Source organism: Neolamprologus multifasciatus, chromosome 5 (assembly GCF_963576455.1).
Source record: "Neolamprologus multifasciatus chromosome 5, fNeoMul1.2, whole genome shotgun sequence".
Lineage (NCBI taxonomy): Eukaryota > Metazoa > Chordata > Actinopteri > Cichliformes > Cichlidae > Neolamprologus > Neolamprologus multifasciatus.
In genome coordinates this window covers 27,482,643-27,501,857 of record NC_140443.1, presented here as the reverse complement: position 1 = coordinate 27,501,857, position 19,215 = coordinate 27,482,643, and the positions used below count along the sequence as shown (strand labels likewise).

General features: G+C 41.9%; 2 protein-coding genes across 2 annotated transcripts; both read left to right on the top strand.

The window, feature by feature from the left end:
• The first annotated feature begins 3,647 nt into the window (after positions 1 to 3,647).
• On the top strand, positions 3,648 to 7,921 carry LOC146518924 (uncharacterized). The gene is made up of 2 exons (XM_085159378.1): positions 3,648 to 5,566; positions 7,814 to 7,921. Exons 1-2 carry the CDS (start codon positions 4,250 to 4,252, stop codon positions 7,919 to 7,921), a joined length of 1,425 nt encoding a protein of 474 aa, XP_085015504.1. The 5' UTR covers positions 3,648 to 4,249.
• On the top strand, positions 6,892 to 19,172 carry otop1 (otopetrin 1). Its single transcript, XM_085160230.1, has 6 exons — positions 6,892 to 10,601; positions 10,787 to 10,923; positions 11,281 to 11,339; positions 11,528 to 11,658; positions 14,828 to 15,735; positions 16,397 to 19,172. Exons 1-6 carry the CDS (start codon positions 10,217 to 10,219, stop codon positions 16,565 to 16,567), a joined length of 1,791 nt encoding a protein of 596 aa, XP_085016356.1. The 5' UTR covers positions 6,892 to 10,216; the 3' UTR covers positions 16,568 to 19,172.
• The last annotated feature ends 43 nt before the right edge of the window (positions 19,173 to 19,215 follow it).

Here is a 19,215-nt window from a genome sequence, read left to right as displayed (position 1 = left end):
AGGAATGATGAAACCAGTAAACATCATGAAGTGCTGGTGAAAAGATACACCTGTTCCTCCCTCCCTAATGCACTGAACACTCTTTAATTTCCCTACAAAAGGAACAGAGCCATGGATGATGTCATCACCTTGGCAACACATACTGCCCTAACCCATCTGGAGGAAGTGAACACATATGAGAATGCGCTTTTCTGATTACAGCTCAACATTTAGCACCATTGTCCCTTTGAAACTTGTGTCCAAACTCACTGACCTTGTGTTTGGGATGTCCCACCAGAATTTTCAACTTCTTCACAACTCCTAGTGAGAGTTCCTCCTCTCTTATAACACAGGAACACCACAAGCCCTCTTGGACCCTCTTTAATTTCCCTCTTGCATTCTTTGTTCACTCATGACTGTGTTGCTTAGCACAGCTCCAACATTATCATTAAGTTTGCAGATAATATGACCATCATGGGGCTTATCACAGACAATGAGACGGCCTACAGAGAGAAAGGCACTAAATATCTGGTGTCAGGACAACCTCTCTCTCAACATCAGCAAAACAAAGGAAATGATATTGGACAATAGAAATCAACACAGAAAAGAACACTAGCTTATCTACATCAGTGGTGTTAAGGTTGAAAGTGTCAGCTGTTTCATGTTCTTTGGTATGAACATTACAGAGGATCTCTCCTGGATCCTTCACAAAGCCACTGTGGTCAGAAACACTTGTCAGTGCTTATACTTCCTAAGGAGCCTTAGGAAGTTTGACAGGAATTCTAGCATCTCCTCTAACTTCTATAGGATCACAATCGAGAACCTGGTGTAGGAGTTGCTCTGCCAACAACTGGAGATTATTACAGAGAGTGGCAGAGGTGGCAGAAAACATCAGTGGCGAGAGCCTTACTGCCATTAAGGCAGAGGCACCCACCCACTCACACACATGTGAAAAACCCATCATTTAGGTATCGGAGAATATCAGCACACCTGATTAACTGAGATGTGTACATCCCAGGTCCCTGTCCTGTAGGTCTAAATAGGCTGTAGAGTCCTGGCCTGATGAGGTAGCTCTTCTATGTTGTGCCAGTGATTCTTTGGTTTCCCTGATGTATAATTCTTAGAGCTTTTTTATGTACCATCTGACAAATGCCCAGCTGATATTTATTTAGTGCCTCTTTGATGTGATGTTAATCTGCATCCCTGGCCCTTACAATGCTGTGATTGCAGCTATTCCTCAGCTCTCTGAATGGTACTTGTGGCCATTGATCAATGGCCATGACAAACTGCATAGTAATGATCATGAACCTGAACTCACAGCCCATTGTCAGTCACCGGTGCCAGTTTTGGCTGTTATGCAACTGTACCTTTTATAAGGTTGGGGAAACTGTGGAAACCTGCAGTCAGCTGATACCAAAGACGTCACTTGGATGACTGATGAAACATTTATCCCATTGAAAATTCTACATCCAGATAAACAGATTCAGGTTTCTTGGATTTAATTACCTAGATTACTGAGCATTAAGACATAGTAAATGCTTCCACATTAAACGTTTAAGGAACAATACTTGCCAAAGTTTAGATGTACCAGAAAGCATGACCAGACTTAACAAGTACTCTATCTTAAAGCCAAGCTAAGTAAAATTTCTACTATTTGTAAAATAGTATATACATACATAAATCAGAAAATTGCAGTTTTTCAGAAGTTGCCTGGTCTTTGAGCTCCTCTCTGGAGTCTCAAATGGCACTTTTCCATTAGCACCTACAATCTGAATTTTCAATTAAGTGTTAGTACCTGGGACCCAGGTATCTTTTTAGTACCTACTTGGTTGAATTTCCAAGCAAGCTGAATCAAGCAGAAAATATGATGTCAACAAACTGAATGTCACTGGACGAGTCATGAGCGCAACTTCTTCACAAGAATCAACCCCCCATTTTTTAAACCTGGCAAAGAAGAAACCGACACCGTGGTCCACTGACAAAGTGTAGACATTTTTGTGTTGATGACAGAATGTGTTCTGTTTGTGTCACATACAAACGACGTCATGAGGCTTTCAAATTGCTGTGGTGTAACTAGTCCACCCACATTGAAGTGGCACTCAGTTATGGAAATGACAAAACGAGCGAAACCCAGTAGAGTCGAGTCCAGTCGAGTAGAGCTTAGTAGGCACTAGTGGAGAAGAGGCAAATCTTTTCTGCCATGATACACGTAAGCAGAGAGGGGTGAATTCGCTGACACCTAACTGTAACTGCTTCCAGCAGTATTATTAATGCGCTAAAGAGAGAAGACAACTTAGAACAACTACAACTAACAAGTTAAAATAGTTTTGATACCCCATCCAGCAGAGTCCCCTCTGAGCGAGGAAATGGCAAATGGTGAATTACAACCACAAATACCTTTCCTCTGAAATCCTACTTTTAATTGATCACATCTAATGTCTCCCACCTTCAAAGCAAAAGTTTATGATTTCAAAACAAAAACCTGGTCACAAAAAGTAGTGACAGACTGTGAGCAAAGGTCATATTTCACTGTTAGCTAGGCTACACTTAGCTAATGCTAAAATTAAGACTAGCTGATGAGAGGGAAGGACTGAGAAAAATTAATCAAATATATAACCTACCTCCATGGTGCCACGTCCATATATTTGTCTCAGCAAGTGACTAAAACGTCCTCATGAAATAACACATTAAAAAAATATGACATTTTAAAGTGAATTCACAAAATAGTAACTTCTTGTAGGATATATTTATATCATTTACAGTATATCAGAAAACCATGCTCCCCTCTAGTTCATATGCTTATAACCAAACTCTTGCAGTCATAGACTTGAGTTCAAACTGCAGTGATTGAAAACTCACAATAAGTTATTTGCAATCTTTTACTGAGTTTATTTTATTATAATATAGTATAGGAGCAGGAAGGTTTGTTGCAGTCTAATCACTGAATGGACTCATGAGTTGGCAGAAGTAAGTGTTAGGTGTGTTATAGTGTGCTATAATTTAATGTCAGTAACATTCATAGATGGTGAAAGGTTTGCAGTTGAAGTGTCTTTGGCAACTGCTACTCCAAGGAAATGTGGGATAAGCACTATTATCTTTTCTTTTTCTTTGATAGAAGATTTTTTTTATGCACTCGGGTTTGCAATAACCTAGTGGATAAAAATCCGGATCCTGATCTGATTTCTCCTTTCCAGTTTGTTTTGAGGTATATTTAGTTGACAAGTAGAGTTTCTGTGATGTATTCAAAATTGAATGACACCAGTTTATTTAATTATATTTGTTTTTAAATTGTTTTGTAAAAAATAAATGTTTTAAAAAAGATATGCATTTCTATTTTATTATTTGGATGAACGTGTAAGAAGAACAGAACTAGGACCAACAACTGCAGACAATTCAACAAAACTGTAACAGGGTGAGAAAACTCAATATTTCACTTTTCAGAAAAGTTGGGCCAGCTTGATGCGAGAGGAGTGAGTAAGTGTCAACCTAACATTCTGTACTGTGTGCATATTGTGTCAGTGTTCTAAGTCAAACCACCTTTTTTATTGTTGTTTTTTTCATCTTGTATTCTGTTGTGTGTTTGCATGTTGTATATTCGTTTCAGTAAAATATTGCCAGTCTGTTTTCCGTTTAACTAGGAGAATATAAGGCATGCACACCCTAACCCTGTTAGGATGCCTGGGTCATTGACCCAGGGCTTTTGAGTTTATTATATTATTTATAATTTCTAGTTTTTGGGGTTTTCGTGAGTCATGTCTTATGGTTTGTCTCTGTGTAATCCTTGGTTGCTGTCTCCCCTGTCTGCTGTATCCCCGTGTCCAGTCTGTGTCTGCCCTGGTCCCACGTCTCTGTTCCTTCTGTTGTAGTGCCTGTATGTGAGTCTGTGTCTTTTGTTCAGTCTGTGTTATGTGTTTCCTGTTTTACTTTGAAGGTCTCTGTCTTATCTCAGTGTGTTCAGTTTACGCTTCCTTGTCTCGTCAGTTCTGATTTGCCCCAGCTGTGTTTCCCTCCTGTTGTCCATTCCCTGATTGCTCCCTCTATGTATTTAAGCCCTGTGTTTCAGTTTGTCATTGTCGCGATCTACCGTTTATATAGCTGTGTGTTTTTTCCAGTCCGCCGGTGTAAGTTTATTTTGATATTTCCAGTTATGTTATATTTGAGTTTAAGATTAAAGTGGTTTTGAGTTTAAGTTTTGTCTCCGGAGTCTGCACTTTGGGTCCTTCTCCTGCCTGCACGCAGCCGTTCCCTAACAGAAGATCGCGACCAGAACATGGACCCAGCAGACTCTGTGTGGTATCGGCGACCCGCAGTTTCTGCCTTCGTCACGGAGAGCGTGAGGCAGGAGGCTAAGCATGCCCGGGAGCTCCAGTCACCCTTCTATGGGTCACGTTTGGCTTTGGGAGGGCCCTGCAGCCTCCAAACTGCCATGGCTACGGCCGAGCCGGCGCCTATGCCTCGGGCGATCAGGTTGAGCACCTGCTCATTCTCTCCGGTCGCTACACCTCCGCCTTCACCCCTGGATTACCAGTCCGACAAGAGGGTTAAGCGGCGGAGGAAGGATTACGTGACGCCGGACGTTAGACTCACTCCGCTGCAGTCCTTCGCTCTGTTTTTGGGTCTGCCACGTTCTGAGCTTCACAAACTCTCTGCTTCCTCATCGCAGCCCAGTTCGCCACCTCCCACTTCCCGGAGAAAGCGACGCTCACGCAGTCGCCACTCTGTCTCTGCTGAGCCACTCCCCATGGTGAGTTATAATGACTGTTTTCATTCTGCTCCCTCTGAGCTGGAAAAAGACAATCATGTGAACACTATAAATTCTGGGACGGTGAAAACTGTTAAGACTGTTAGACGTGGTGGTGGAAGGAAGCTAAAAAATATTTTAGAGGAGTCTGTGTTTGCTGAGCCTGCTCCTTTGCACCGTTGTGTTCCTGCTCCCAGGGCAGCTCGGGCCCAGCATTCCCCTGCACCTGTTTCAGTGCTTCAGGTGAGGGAGGCTGAAGTCCAGCTGGTCCCTGCTCCAGTGTCCAGGCCGGCTGAGCCTCTGCCTGTCGCTGCACCCATACCAGCTCCTCGGGTGGGGACAGCAGCTGCCCAGCCATTGACGGTGCCTGTCCCGGCTCCCAGGGTGAGGATGACCGGGAATCAGTTAGCTCCGGCACCCGTACCTTCTCCTCGGGTGGGAGTGGCTGGTGTCCGGCAGGTACCTGCACCTGTTTCTGACCTCACTGGAGGCTCAGGTGAGCCCGTCCAGCAGTTTTCTTTAGGCTCCGTGGGCTCAGACAACCTAGCCCAGCCATCTGCTAATCCACCACCTCACACACCATTACTACCATTCTTACAAGAGTCAATACATCTTAAACTTCTATCCATAGCTCAAACATTAGCTCACCTATCGGCTCAGTCACCTGCTCAGTTCTCACCTCAGTCGTTTACTCAACCTTCTGCCTCTGCTGGAGGGTCCGAGGGGCCCGTCCAGCCTCCTGCCTCCGCTGGAGGGTCCGAGGGGCCCGTCCAGCCTCCTGCCTCCGCTGGAGGGTCCGAGGGACCGCTTCAGCCGCCTGTTCCCGCTGGAGGGTCCAAGGGACCCGTCCAGCATCCTGCCTCCGCTGGAGGGTCCGAGGGACCCGTCCAGCCGCCTGTTCCCGCTGGAGGGTCCGAGGGACCCGTCCAGCCGCCTGTTCCCGCTGGAGGGTCCGAGGGGCCCGTCCAGCCTCCTGTTCCCGCTGGAGGGTCCGAGGGGCCCGTCCAGCGACCTGCATCGCCTGCAGCGCCACCACCTGCGGCTCCCACACCATTCCCTGCAGCGCCGCCCTCGTCAGGTCCAGCCTCCGAGTCTTCGCCCTCGCCTGGTCCAGCCTCCGAGTCTTCGCCCTCGCCTGGTCCAGCCTCCGAGTCTTCGCCCTCGCCTGGTCCAGCCTCCGAGTCTTCGCCCTCGCCTGGTCCAGGTTCAGCTTCAGCCTCTGCGTCGCCTGGTCCGGCCTCCGTGTCTTCGCCCTCGGCGCCGCCTGGTCCTGCCTCACTCCGTCTATCTTCGTCTGCGCCTGAGGTCCCCATGCCGTCAGGTCCAGTCCGGCCTGCTCGTCCTGCCCGTCCTGTCCGGCCTGTTCGTCCTGCACGTCCTGTTCGTCCTGCACGTCCTGTCCGGCCTGTTCGGCCACTTTCCGGGCCGATGACTGGACATCATTGCCGTCGCGGACGGCCCCCTGACCTGCTCCGTCGCCGCCGGTGCCTCCCGCCCGGACGGCCCCCTGACCTGCTCCGTCGCCGCCGGTGCCTCCCGCCCGGACGGCCCCCTGACCTGCTCCGTCGCCGCCGGTGCCTCCCGCCCGGCCGGCCTCCTGACCTGCTCCGTCGCCGCCGGTGCCTCCCGCCTGCCCGGCCCCCTGAACTGTCGTCTTGGCTCTTGGGCCGCCTGCCTCCGGGCCGCCCCCCTGAACTGCCCGGGTTTGGACTGTTGTGCCGTCAGCCTCCGGGCCGGCCTCCTGAACCTTTTCGAGACTGGTACCTGGGCCTCTGCGCCTTTCATGGGCTTTTTGTCTGTTTTCTTTTGGACTGTTGCTGGGCCGCAGTGCTGTTGTTTTGTTCTGTTTTGGGCTTTTGCTCCCTGTATTTTTTGTCTCTGGCTCCGTGTGTTTGTTTCATTTTGGTTTTCATTTTTTGCCCCAGCTGTGTTTCCCTCCTGTTGTCCATTCCCTGATTGCTCCCTCTATGTATTTAAGCCCTGTGTTTCAGTTTGTCATTGTCGCGATCTACCGTTTATATAGCTGTGTGTTTTTTCCAGTCCGCCGGTGTAAGTTTATTTTGATATTTCCAGTTATGTTATATTTGAGTTTAAGATTAAAGTGGTTTTGAGTTTAAGTTTTGTCTCCGGAGTCTGCACTTTGGGTCCTTCTCCTGCCTGCACGCAGCCGTTCCCTAACAAACACTTCATTATTTTACAGAGCTAAATCTTAACAAACTAGATATACTCACACAAAAAAACGTGTTCTACACATATTTTTTGTAAACACATGTAGCAGCAAGCTCACTAAATGCTTTATGTAAAATATTATGGATATTCATATGGTGGCTATATAAGATAAATTGATGTATGTTCCAAATGTAGAATGTTTTAGTAAAAAGTACAGTAAAAATACATTTACAGCAGACAATTTCTGGGAAAATTAAACATGCTTTTGTTAAGGCTCACTTACACTGACCTATCCATTTTAGCTCAGACCATTTTTACCACATGAAAAGCAATAGTGGGCTGAATTTCATTCAGAACTGCCTAGTTGTCTAACAACCCTTTCAATTTAAAATCCTTGTCCTGTTTGATCTGCTCCACCTCCATGCTCCTAGGCCATCTGTCAATCTCCATTGTCAAGGCCAAGCACCAGACACTATTGTTTCATTATATCATTATTGGTTTTTTTTTTAGAACTGCTTTTAATGTGACTAATATATTTTTGCTTTTTAGTGGTTATAATAATCTTTCCTATTATGTCAGGACTCTTTGAGTCTTTTGAAATACATTCTATAAAATAATGGCATTATTATTGCAGATTATGCAAACATTACACAAACGTTTCAACTTCTAGCAGGGGAAGTTGAAACGTTTGTGTTTGATCATACTGTTACAGTGCAACACTCTTTGTTGAAAACGCTGGGTCATGGCATTCATATGGATAGCACTTTGACACATGCCACCCAAACAAACATTTTCTCAGACAAAGCACACCCTCCCATAGTTACGGCACACCCATCAGGAGGATAATGGCCCACACCACAAAAAAACTACTTAGGAAACCAAATGCATTGACTTGATCTCCAAGATCCTATTTTACCTTTGCAGCATCCCCCGGAACAAGCCCAGGCCAGTGATGCTGTCATCCACAGTCGACAGGACTTAAAGGACCCACCATCTCCATGCCAGTCACGGCAGTATACACCAGAGGTTTAAGCCATTGTAGCAAAGTTTGGACTGAAACTGAGCTCCTAACTTTAGAGTCTAGGACCAACTCGATTAAAAGCTCCCTACATCATAACCCACCTAGCCTATTATGGCAACCATATGTGAGTTATGTAAATAATAATGCAAGTGGTGAACTGTAGTGCAATAAAATAACTGGCAGTTCATTGTTTTTTGAGTTTTTGAAGCAGTAACTTTAAAATATGAGAAGATGAGAATTTGAAATGGTTAAATCTTGCTAATTTTGCTAACTGTTATTGTGACTCATTTGTCCAGGGTAACGATTCAAAGCAGGGCTATAACTATACTGTTGATGGTAAAATTAATATTTTCAGATTATAATGACATTCTTCACTGCAGCAATTAAGGAGTCAAGATTTTAATCATTTATGCAAGTATACAGGGAAAATACAGTTATGTGTCTAGAGTGATCAGAACGGCCTCTTTTAGTGTTCCTTAAAAAAGGAGACCCCTAAAAGCTGCTGTCAATTCAGTGTAGTGGAGTTCAAAAGAATAATAGTAATCACCATACCAGAATGCAACACAATAATCTCAAATGACGCTTTTAAAAACATTTTAAAGATATTAAAAAGAGGCTTTTACAGTAAATCTTATTGCTATAGAATTTCTCTCAAGCTACTCTGAAATTCAATGGTCTTTGCTTTGTTTTGTGGATCCAGACGAGCAATCAACAAAGGGCTGAAATGAGTATTTCCGAATTCAATCAAAACCTTAGACCTGCTCAATAGCCCATTAAAGTATCCAGATAAAGAACAGATTTTACTCTCTTTTTTTGTCGAGCGTTTTTATCGCTAATCAAGAAATCACTGGTCCACTCAGCAAATGAGATGGACCCTGACGTGATCATCTTTTGAATACTCGTGATGCCATTGTGTCCCGAGTCCTGCGTCAAAGGATAATGGACATCTCAGCTAATCAGAAGCACAAGGCTCGAAAGAGGGAGTTTGTCTTCCTCAGTTCACTGATTGCCAGCTTCAGAACAGTTAGGCTATATGACGCACACCGTAGTCAGCTGGTGCGTGCTGCAGTTTCGCAAATAAGACTAAAAGACCTTTCGTGGAAAGGTTGATTCGTTATGTTGCTGGCAGCAACTGGTGAATTGTGAATTTTCGGAAATGCTAGACTTATATCAAAGCAACTATTGGTGAAATTTAAGAAAGAGCCTAAATGAACAAATGTATCCAGTTTTATTTAGTTTTGAAAAATATTTTGAAGTCCATGTTTCTTGACTAGAATGAACTCAGGCTCTTAAATCTTAACGAGAGCTGTTGCGAACCCACCGTTCTGTCTGCATAGAAACCCCAGCTGTTTGTTTTTATTTTTTTACATTTTATATATTTATTTAAGAAGAATGTATTTATTAAACAATATCGCATCAGATTAATCACCGCGATCGGTGTGAGCAGTTATTCTGTTGCTGGGCTGATTGCGTGTGTCCGCCCGGATGTTATTTAATAGGTTACACGGTCATATCCTTAAGAGATCTTACTGCCCATGGCCTACACGGTCTCCCTGACATCCACTCACAAAAAGCCATTGTATACTTGACCACTGAAATCTGATTCGTCTTCTTCTTCCTTTTTAAACCGACTTGAAAGCAAATATTTTAACCACATCTCAGTCCCAAGTGGATTTGTGTTAGGAGCACTTAGGTTTAAGTCACTGTCACAACAGGCCACTCTCCTGCAGCCTGTAAAAATCTCAGATTTGAGAAATGTCATGTTCTCTTTCATCTTATCCAGGCGTGTACGCTTAACACCTGATAGCAGACTTGGACGGACTGTTTGGCAGCTGCTCTAAAGAGGTGGGTTTGGGCACAGCTCAGTTGTTTCTGTTATTGTGGCCAAGCCCACGCATAGTTTTTTTTTTTTATTTATTTCTTTAGGTAGCCCGCTGAATGGTTGGCACAGCAGACTCAGCTATTTTTTTTTTTTGTAAACGTATGGTAGTTCCAAGAAGACCGCGTTCTCGGAAAGACTGAAACACAATCTTCACTTTTCAGTGACTCAGCGAGCCTGGTACACGACCAGATATTTGTTTCAGGGCTACAAGATGACAATGGCATCTATCAAGCCCATTCAAACTATGCGTGGCCACTGAGCCGGATCTTGAAGATTGAATGCATGTTTGGCACAGTACCTATCCATCTGAATCCCCACCTAGAGGCAACAGGTTACACGTCTCGCCTCCCTCAAATGCACTTATAGCGCACGGCTTTTGCACGGCTTTGACTTTCCATTTCTCCCAGCACTGCGCCTTTTGCACATGCCTCTCACCATGGTGGAACATAACGGCCTGGATATTATGTGTCCGAACAAGTATAGCAACAGCTCCTCGTCGTCGTCCAGCTCCGAGCAGGACAAGAAGATCTTCAGCAAACTAAAAATCAGTTTGTCTGAAGACTATCCGAAGAAGAACGCGGAGTTCCTGAGCGGGCAATACGGGACCAATCTGCTGCTGATCGGGGCGGCGTTGATGCTTGCCATCGCAAACAAGAACCCCTCCGTTAGGGAAGAGGATCTGCGGTCCTTCACTACCTGCCTCATGATCCTCCAGCTGCTCTGGATGATGTGGTACATCTTGGTACGGGACAGGCAAAAGAGCGCGCCGCCAGAAAAAGATGTACACGCCACCTCAGGCTGGATAAGAGGTGAGTTAGCGAGATTAAACAAGCAAATGCGCACAGTATTTATGCAACTGTTTTTTTCGTTAGTGTGAAAATTAAAGGGATTTTTGCGCGTGACCACTATATGTTTGTTTCATAACTTAAAGAGAACTTGAATGTTAACATATGTGGTCACAAAGACTTTGTTTTCAATAACTTTCTTTTTCTAGGTGGTTTGACCCTTCTTGCACTCCTTTCACTGATTATGGATGCTTTCCGAATTGGGCAATATGTTGGTTTTCAACCTTGTGTGTCGGCGGTGCTCGTGGTATACCCTGTCATCCACGCAACTCACACTATGGCACAGGTAAGTGCACAGCCTAGGTTTAACTTTTAAAATGTGACACTCTTTCAGCAGTATCTTTTTTTCCCATATACTATTTCAAGATCTTAGAATAATGTGCTCTTTGTTGTTAAGGCAAGTAGAGAGCGTTGCTGCGATAGTATAATCCGATCATTGTCCATGTCGCTTGAGTGTAACTGCATATATCAGTGGGAATCTTTAAATGTAATGACTTAAGCAAATAAATAGAATTAAGTTTACAATAAGTATGTACTTAGTATATTATGAAGTGTATTTCTGAAGCTTAATAAAATCACCAAACTGCATTTTGGATATGACTTTGTCAAGCTTTTTTAAGACTTGTGTTTGGGTTTTATTTAGGTGCATTTTCTCTGGTTTCACATCAAGGATGTCATCAAGAGCTTTGAAACATTTGAGAGGTGTGTGAAATGTGCGATAACCTGGGCCTTTAGTCAATATATCCTTTTGCAAATCATAAGAAAATTATGTGTTCATAGTTCTATTTTAATCAATGGCATGAAACAAGCTCAACAACACAGCTAAATCCTGTCACTTATACTTGCTGTTAGGTGATCGGGTGTCTTATTTTCAACTGCTGTCTCCTCAGATTTGGTGTAATCCATGCAGTCTTTACCAACATCCTCCTGTGGTGCAGTGGTGTGATGTCAGAGGCTGAACACTTCCTGAACAACCATAAGAGGAGACTTTCTGCCCTGGGCCTCGTAAACCTCACTACAGGTAAGGACCCGGGGGTCGATTGCAGGCTTGTTTTTAGAAGAAAAGTACAATAGTCCGCTTGAGAACTCACTTCAGTGGATGAAAGAAAAGGGAAAGAGAGGAGGGCTTGGAAGCGCAAGGGAGGTAAGCCTGGCTGCTCAGCAGGTCTTGTTTGTGTCGAATGTCTCTCTATTAGGTTTCAGAAGACACATATTGTTGCCCCCTCCCCAGTCCTTTCCCCACACTTCAGCCACCACCACCTCCTTTGGCAACCCCCCACTTGACCTCAGACGGCTTTGTCCCCAGGCTGCTTAGTCCCAAGGGTACTGCAATTACAGTAACTGATACATCTAAGCTTAGGGTTGAGGGGTTCTGCTACTCCTCTTCATATCCGGCTGACTGTGAGGCTGGCTGCACCCTGACTGTTGTTCACTTTTTAATTAAAGGGTGCATGACCATAGTAGTGGGCTCGGGGGAAAGGGGGAAGGGGGGTGATGGGGGCCAGGAGCAGGTGAGTTGGGAGGGGGCTTAAGACCTAGAGGGCAACAGTGTAACCATAGGAAGTGTACAAGACGTGCATTCAGCTAATGAAGGAAATTTCAAATGAATACAATATGATTAATAAATACTCAAAAGCAGAAACTTGTTTGCTCTTTCTCTCGCAAACAAACAATCACACACAAAAACATATTGGCATTTTCATCATTAAATAAATAAAATAAATAAATAAAAATCACTTTTTTAAATTTAGTTCAATTTAATTTTTTTGTATAGCTCAGTGTCACAAATACAGGTTTAAAGGGCTTAAAAGGCATAAAACATATTAAGAGATAAGGTATCCCAACAATTAATGCAATAATATATATATTAAGAAGAAGAAATATTTAAATTCCAAATTAAAAGGGGGTGTACCACTAAGTACAGTGGGTGGTATACTGGTTGAGAGGCAACAAAATTTTAAAAGAAATCTTTTGCTTTGAAATTCATGTAATCTTGTAAAACTGAGCAACAAGATGTCAGAAGTAATCATAAAACAAATGTTGTTGAATAAAGAGAATTACAAATCTCTACAGAATAATACTTTCATTCTTCTGGATTTTTTCCTTCCATATTATTCTTATTATTCTTATTATTCTTATTATTCTTATTATTCTTATTATTCTTATTATTATTATTATTTCCTCAATTTTGGATGTCCTGTCATAGTGCAGTATAACTTAGGGCAGCACAAGGATATCAACACATTCATTAGAGAAGATTAGTCAAAATTCAATAGGTTAAAACTTGTCTCAAAGCCGTAAAAAAACATATTTTTATGGTTAAAAATCGAAAGAGAGGAATAAGAGCACTCTGTTATTTTATGTGAATCTGATTTAAAGTTTTAAAAAGTTGGGACACTGTGTAAAATTTAAATAAAAACAGAATGCAATGATATGCAAATCTTATCAACCCACATTTAATTTAAATTGAGCACAGAAAACAAATCAAATGTTTAAACTGAGACATATCATGTTAATATAAATATTATCACATTTTGAATTTGAGGGCAGCTAAATGACTAAAAAAGAGTTAGGACAGAATCTTGTTTACCACTGCGTAGCATCCTCTCCGCTTTTAACAACAGTCCATAAACATCTGGGAACAGAGGAGACAGCTGCTGGAGCTTTGAGAGAGGAATGTTGTTCCATTCTCATCTTATATAGCATTCTAGCTGCTCAAGAGTCCTGAATCATCATCATATTTTTTCATTCATGATGTGGCAAATACTTTCAACTGGTGAAATTCTCAGCACCCAGATTCTTCTACTGTGCAACCATGCTGCTGTAATAGATCCAGTATGTGGTTTGGCTGTCTTGCTGAAATATGCAAGGCTTTCCCTGAAAAAAGATATTGATTGGATTGGAGCATATGTAGCTCTAAATCCTGTATACATCTTTCAGCACTTTACAAATGTGCAAGCTGCCAATTGCATTACATCCCCATACTGTCACAGATGAAGGCTTTTAAACTGAGCACTGATAACAAGTTGGATGGTCTCCCTCTTCTTTAACCTGGAGAAAGCAGCATCCATGTTTTCAAAAAATGCCTCATAAAAAGTATTTCAACTTTCAATTTGACCACAGAACACGTTTCCACTTTGCCTAAGTCCATTTTCAAAAGCAATTTGGACAAGAGAAAATCCCATTGTTTCTGGGTTATGTTCACATATGATCACTTCCTTGTATAATAGAGCTTTAACCTGTATTTGTATATTGTACAGTGACATTTAATAATACTAAAGGATGTGACCTTTGGAAGCATCCCAAAGTCTTATGCACATAGAGATTTATCAATATTCTCTGAATCTTTTAATGATATTATGTACTGTAGATAATGAGATATTCAAAATCTTAATTATTATTAGGAACATTATTCTAAATTTGTTCCACAATTTTTAGATACAGTTTACAAAAAGAAACTCTGCATCTCTAAGATGTCCTTTTTCTACCCAATCACTTACTGACCAGTTACCAATTAACCTAATTAGTTGCAAAATGTTCGTTGAGCTGTCTCTTTTCAGTACCACTTACTTTTCCACACTTTTGTTGCCCCTATTCCAACTATTTTGAGACACGTTGCTGCCATCAAATTCAAAATGAGCAAATATTTTTTTCATGAAATAATAAATGTGTGATAAATATATTATTTTAAATATTTAATTTTTTTCTTATGGTTTAGTGTGACTAAAATATGGGTTTCTGTTTTAACTCACACTTTACACAGTATTCCAACATATTTTTATATTGGGGTTGTACATTGCTATCTGACCTGTACATGCCATGTTTGATGTTGAGTCAGACAATATTAAACCTCGAGATAGACATTCTGTTATGGCATATGTGTGTATACTTGCAGTGTGGAATCTGAATGATTATTGTGTATCTTTATGTTTTTTATGATAATATAATCCATTTTGTTGTTGTTGTCAACCTGTAAAAGATTTACTATTCATTCTATTTTACATTTAAATTGTTTCTAACATTTAGCTTTCAGAACAGTATTATTGCCTAACATGTCTTTCATTTTGTTCTTATCTTAAAAAACAGACAGGCTGTGCTAATGTAAGACAGCACTGGCATAGTCAGCTTCTTTTTATTGTACTATTTCCCTGTAACTCATGTGTTTGCCCACATTTTTAACTGTTTTACAGAGTACTCAGAACCACAATGTAACTGCACCACCAGCACATGCTCCATGTTCGCCACCAGCCTCTACTATCTCTACCCCTTCAATATTGAATACCACATTTTTGTTTCTGTCTTGCTTTTCGTGATGTGGAGAAATATTGGACGCACCATTGACCTCACTTCAAACCATAAAAGGCAGGTTGCCAAAAACCGGGGCTTGATCTTAGGTCCTCTTGTGGGTCTACTTGCCCTGGCCAGCAGTATCGGAATACTGGTGGTCTACGTTACTCATGTAGAGAAGTCAATCCAGATGCGAAGGTCAGCCGTTTCCATGTTCTACATTTATGCCATCGTCATGCTGACGGTCATGTGCTGCGCTGGTGCTTCGGGTCTGCTTATATACCGAGTGAACCACATGCCGCTGGACACCTCCAAGAACCCGTCAAGACAGCTGGACACGGAGGTGCTGTTTGGATCCTCCATTGGCTCCTGGTTCATGTCATGGTGCAGCATAGTGTCTGTGCTAAGCACCGGAAGCAACCCTCCTTACCGCTGGACAAATTTGGTCTACTCTCTGTTTATTGTGTTGGAGAAATACGTCCAGAATCTCTTCATCATAGAGTCTTTGTATCGCCAGCAAGAGGATAGAGAGAGGCAGGACCCAGAGTTACCAGCTGCTCCAGAAGTCTTCTCTGTCACTTCCTCTCTCGCTCCGCCGTACAATGGCATCATCAACCGAACTTTTGAATCTCCAGACAGGAGCTGTGTCTCTACTGAGAGCGAGCAGGAGGAGAGTGAGCAGGTTTATGGATGCCCACGGAAACATTCAGATGTGCCAGCACCTGTGGGAAACGAAACAGTGGAACGCCCAAATATAAAGAGGCAGATCCTGAAGAATATTGCCGTTTTCCTTATTATGTGTAACATTTCGGTAAGCACTGGTTAACTGGTCTGTGGTGATTAGTTTTTTAATATGTGGAATTGATCGAGCTGATGTAAAATCTACCGACCATTTGAGACTTCATTTGGTTAAGTGTATTTTACCCAACATAACTCCCAAAAGTCAAGAGTTATTGTTTGTTCATTTTAAGCTTCTGTAATTAATATATTTGCTATTCACTATTGCCATAGTGGTAAACCCAAACAGGGATTCCATGCCAATCACCCTCATTTTAATATGCTTAAGCCACATTTGTATTGTTTTGGTTTAGTTTCACTACTCTCATCAACAACAGATATAAAACTCTTGAAAATACAAAACTCTCCATTAAGTGCTATGTGACATGTAACAATCATTAGTTATAACTGAGATTATAACTAAAGTGAGGAAGTTACTAGCTTGTGGTGAAGGTAGTGGAGCACTGAGATATTTTCCTCAGGAGTGATGGTAGCAAAAGTAAAAATAGAGGTAATAGAGACTAATTACAGCATTTTTGGCTAATTGAATTTCAAATATAATAATATAAACAGGCAACTTTAAGCCTTATAAAATGACACCGTTGTGTTTCTACCTTGTTGTTCTGCCCCTAAGTAGCTAAAAGTATATGAATTCAGGTGTATCTAATTAGAGCTCTCTCTTTTTTCCATTTCAGCTGTGGATTCTTTCTGCCTTTGGCTGCAGGCCACAGTATGACAACGGACTGGAAGAGGAGACATACGGCTTCAGCATATGGAGCACAGTTCTCAATTTTGCCATCCCTTTGAACCTTTTCTACCGCATGCATGCAGTTGCCTCCCTCTTCGAGGTGTTCGCCAGAGTCTGACAAAATAGCAGATGACTGACAATGCCAACATGCACACGAACACTTGTCACCACTGGCTCTCGAGAGTGTGTCACAGCGCAGGTCAACCATTCAGGAGGGAGTCTGGATCACAGTCCAACAGACTTGAAAGTAATCCATGGAGACAAACGTTGATCCCTCACTGTGGGGATTGCAGAGGAGGACAAACCTATTAGACCTGTTTCCTTAAAGAATTAGCTTGTGTAATGCAAGGGTTGTTAAAGCTAGTGATGAAAAAAATATTTGGTTTTATAAATTTAGAAAGGGTTCTTTGTACTTTTTATATTGTAGTAACATTACAGTGGGGTTTCTAACAGGTGGATCGTGTACAATATATGCTTTAGCTGACATACACTTTCTGTATTATTTCATATTAGTGACTGAAAACATAATTACTATTATAAAATAACACCCTACCAACATGATTACCATATATAAAAAGACTGCAGAGGAACTACATAAACACTCCTTATTTTCAATATCCAATAGTACTGTATTTAACAGCTACAAGCTCGGCGTGTGCCACCTGATCCTTACTTTATCTGCATTTAAAATGTTCATACTTTACATGGATAAGGTTCTCATTTGCTTGCCTAAGTAGTTAGGTTAGTGAACACTTAAGCTGTAAGTGCCAATCTAAGCACAAACAAATTAAATAATCTTTTGAGTTGGATATTAGTTCTCAGATGTAGCACTTAATTCCCTTTCTCAGCCATTTAAGGTTCGTCAGTGTCTTACTGCGTTCTCATTTGCTGCTCTGTGGAACTAATCAAGAAGTTGTGTTAAAAAAAGGCTTCTCTTCTGGACCTTGATAACACTGAACTAATGTGCATTAACACGATTGTGCATAAGGACGGGATTTTTGCAAAACAAACTGTTGCAGTGACACCTGCTGCATGGCACTGTGGACTGATGTTTACATCTGAAGAACCAGAAATGAAAACCATCACACTAATATAAATGACAACACTTGCTTCTCTATTAAAACCACAGATATATAATAGTACTGTACTAGTTTGTATCAGATCACCAAATAATATCAGACATTCAGCAGGTTCTCAGCCTGGTGCCATATACTGTATGTGCTCTCAATATGTGCCAAGTTGTGCAAAATGTTTTGCTTTGCAGATTTTTCTGCCATCTTAGTAAATACTGTTATACTGACCAAAATCATTCAGAGGGTGCGCTATGATTTTGTGAAATTTCAGTTAAATGGTGCTATTGAGAAATGATGTCTAAAGTTAGTGGTGATTTCATATCTTTTTCCTGTTGAAATAAACAAAAACTATCTTTATGTCATGTCGTGTTGCTTAACCTGCTACACACTCTGTTCACTCTTCAATAAAAGTCTGGAAGGGTAACAGTTGCAGTGTGCCTACGCACCACAGGATGGCGCAACGTATTTATGTCTTTTGTTGAGACTGCTTTGGACTATCCAAATGATACTGCCTGATGGTCTTCATTTAAATGACTGTTTTACGATTTCTTAAAAAATAAGTGACAAAGATAGGATAGATTTAGATTTGAAGACATACAAAGTTGCAAAGCATGCCAACAGCAACGAAGAACTGCACAATTGTGCTTCTATTTGTGACTTCAAAATAGAAGTCCTATAGTTTGGTGTTAAATTGGAAATAGTAATCTATATACACTTTGCGAAATATCAGTCATCTTTTGCAGCGACCTCCACACCAACCCGTCTATAGATAACTAACGCGTGCTATCTGCGTAAAAAGGAAATGCAGTGTCGGACACAGGTTGTCTCCTGACATGGCATCACGAGCTTATGTTTATGCTACTTCAGAGAATATGGCATCGAGCGTCGGGGGATGATTTTAACGTTGTGTCAGAACGATTTGACAGGCAGGCGGAGGCGTCTAAAAATATCCGTGACGTTTCAAAGCCGGAAACGGCGCGTCTGCTGCACAGGCACACGACGACGCAGAGCAGCTCCCGGCCTAACATGCTCCCTAGGAGTGTGAATGTGACTCACCTGTTCGGACAACTCGGCTAAATGGGTGGGTTATGACCTTCAGTCGCTGCCGTCGGGAGACAAAAGAATACCGAAAAAAAGAAAAGATAAAAGAATTTTTCCATAGTTGAAACTTACCTTTTTTAAATTAATAAGGCAAACGCAATGAAAGTATCGAAGTAGCCTGTCATATTACCTAAAGACGTGCTAGATGGATTTTATTATTTTCATTATTCACTGAAAAATTTAGATAGATAGATAGATAGATAGATAGATAGATAGATAGATAGATAGATAGATAGATAGATAGATAGATAGATAGATGGGGTTCTCAGCTTTCAGCACCACGGACAGTTCTGCACTGTTAGACTATGGGTGAGGCTCCGTTCTTTCACTGTCACTTCATGGGCGTATGTTGTACTTTTGTGTGTATAATATAGATTGTAAATGCACTCTCTGGACTTTTAATGAAGTTTAATCTTGGACAAAAATACACAGTGTTGTCTCTCTGAAGTCTGCCGTAATAATAGGGCTCAAATATAAACCAGGCTATAACCCGCGGCTGATAGGAAGTTTGTAATTCCTCTCTTTGGAGTACACACACACACACACACACACACACACACACACACACACACACACACACACACACACACAC

Coding starts and splice junctions, on each gene's coding strand:
- otop1 (XM_085160230.1), top strand. CDS start 10,217: ATGCCTCTCACCATGGTGGAACATAACGGCCTGGATATTATGTGTCCG. Junction 11,340..11,527: donor AGCTTTGAAACATTTGAGAG/GTGTGTGAAATG, acceptor CTGTCTCCTCAG/ATTTGGTGTAATCCATGCAG. Junction 11,659..14,827: donor CCTCGTAAACCTCACTACAG/GTAAGGACCCGG, acceptor ACTGTTTTACAG/AGTACTCAGAACCACAATGT.
- LOC146518924 (XM_085159378.1), top strand. CDS start 4,250: ATGGACCCAGCAGACTCTGTGTGGTATCGGCGACCCGCAGTTTCTGCC. Junction 5,567..7,813: donor CTGGAGGGTCCAAGGGACCC/GTCCAGCATCCT, acceptor TTACCTTTGCAG/CATCCCCCGGAACAAGCCCA.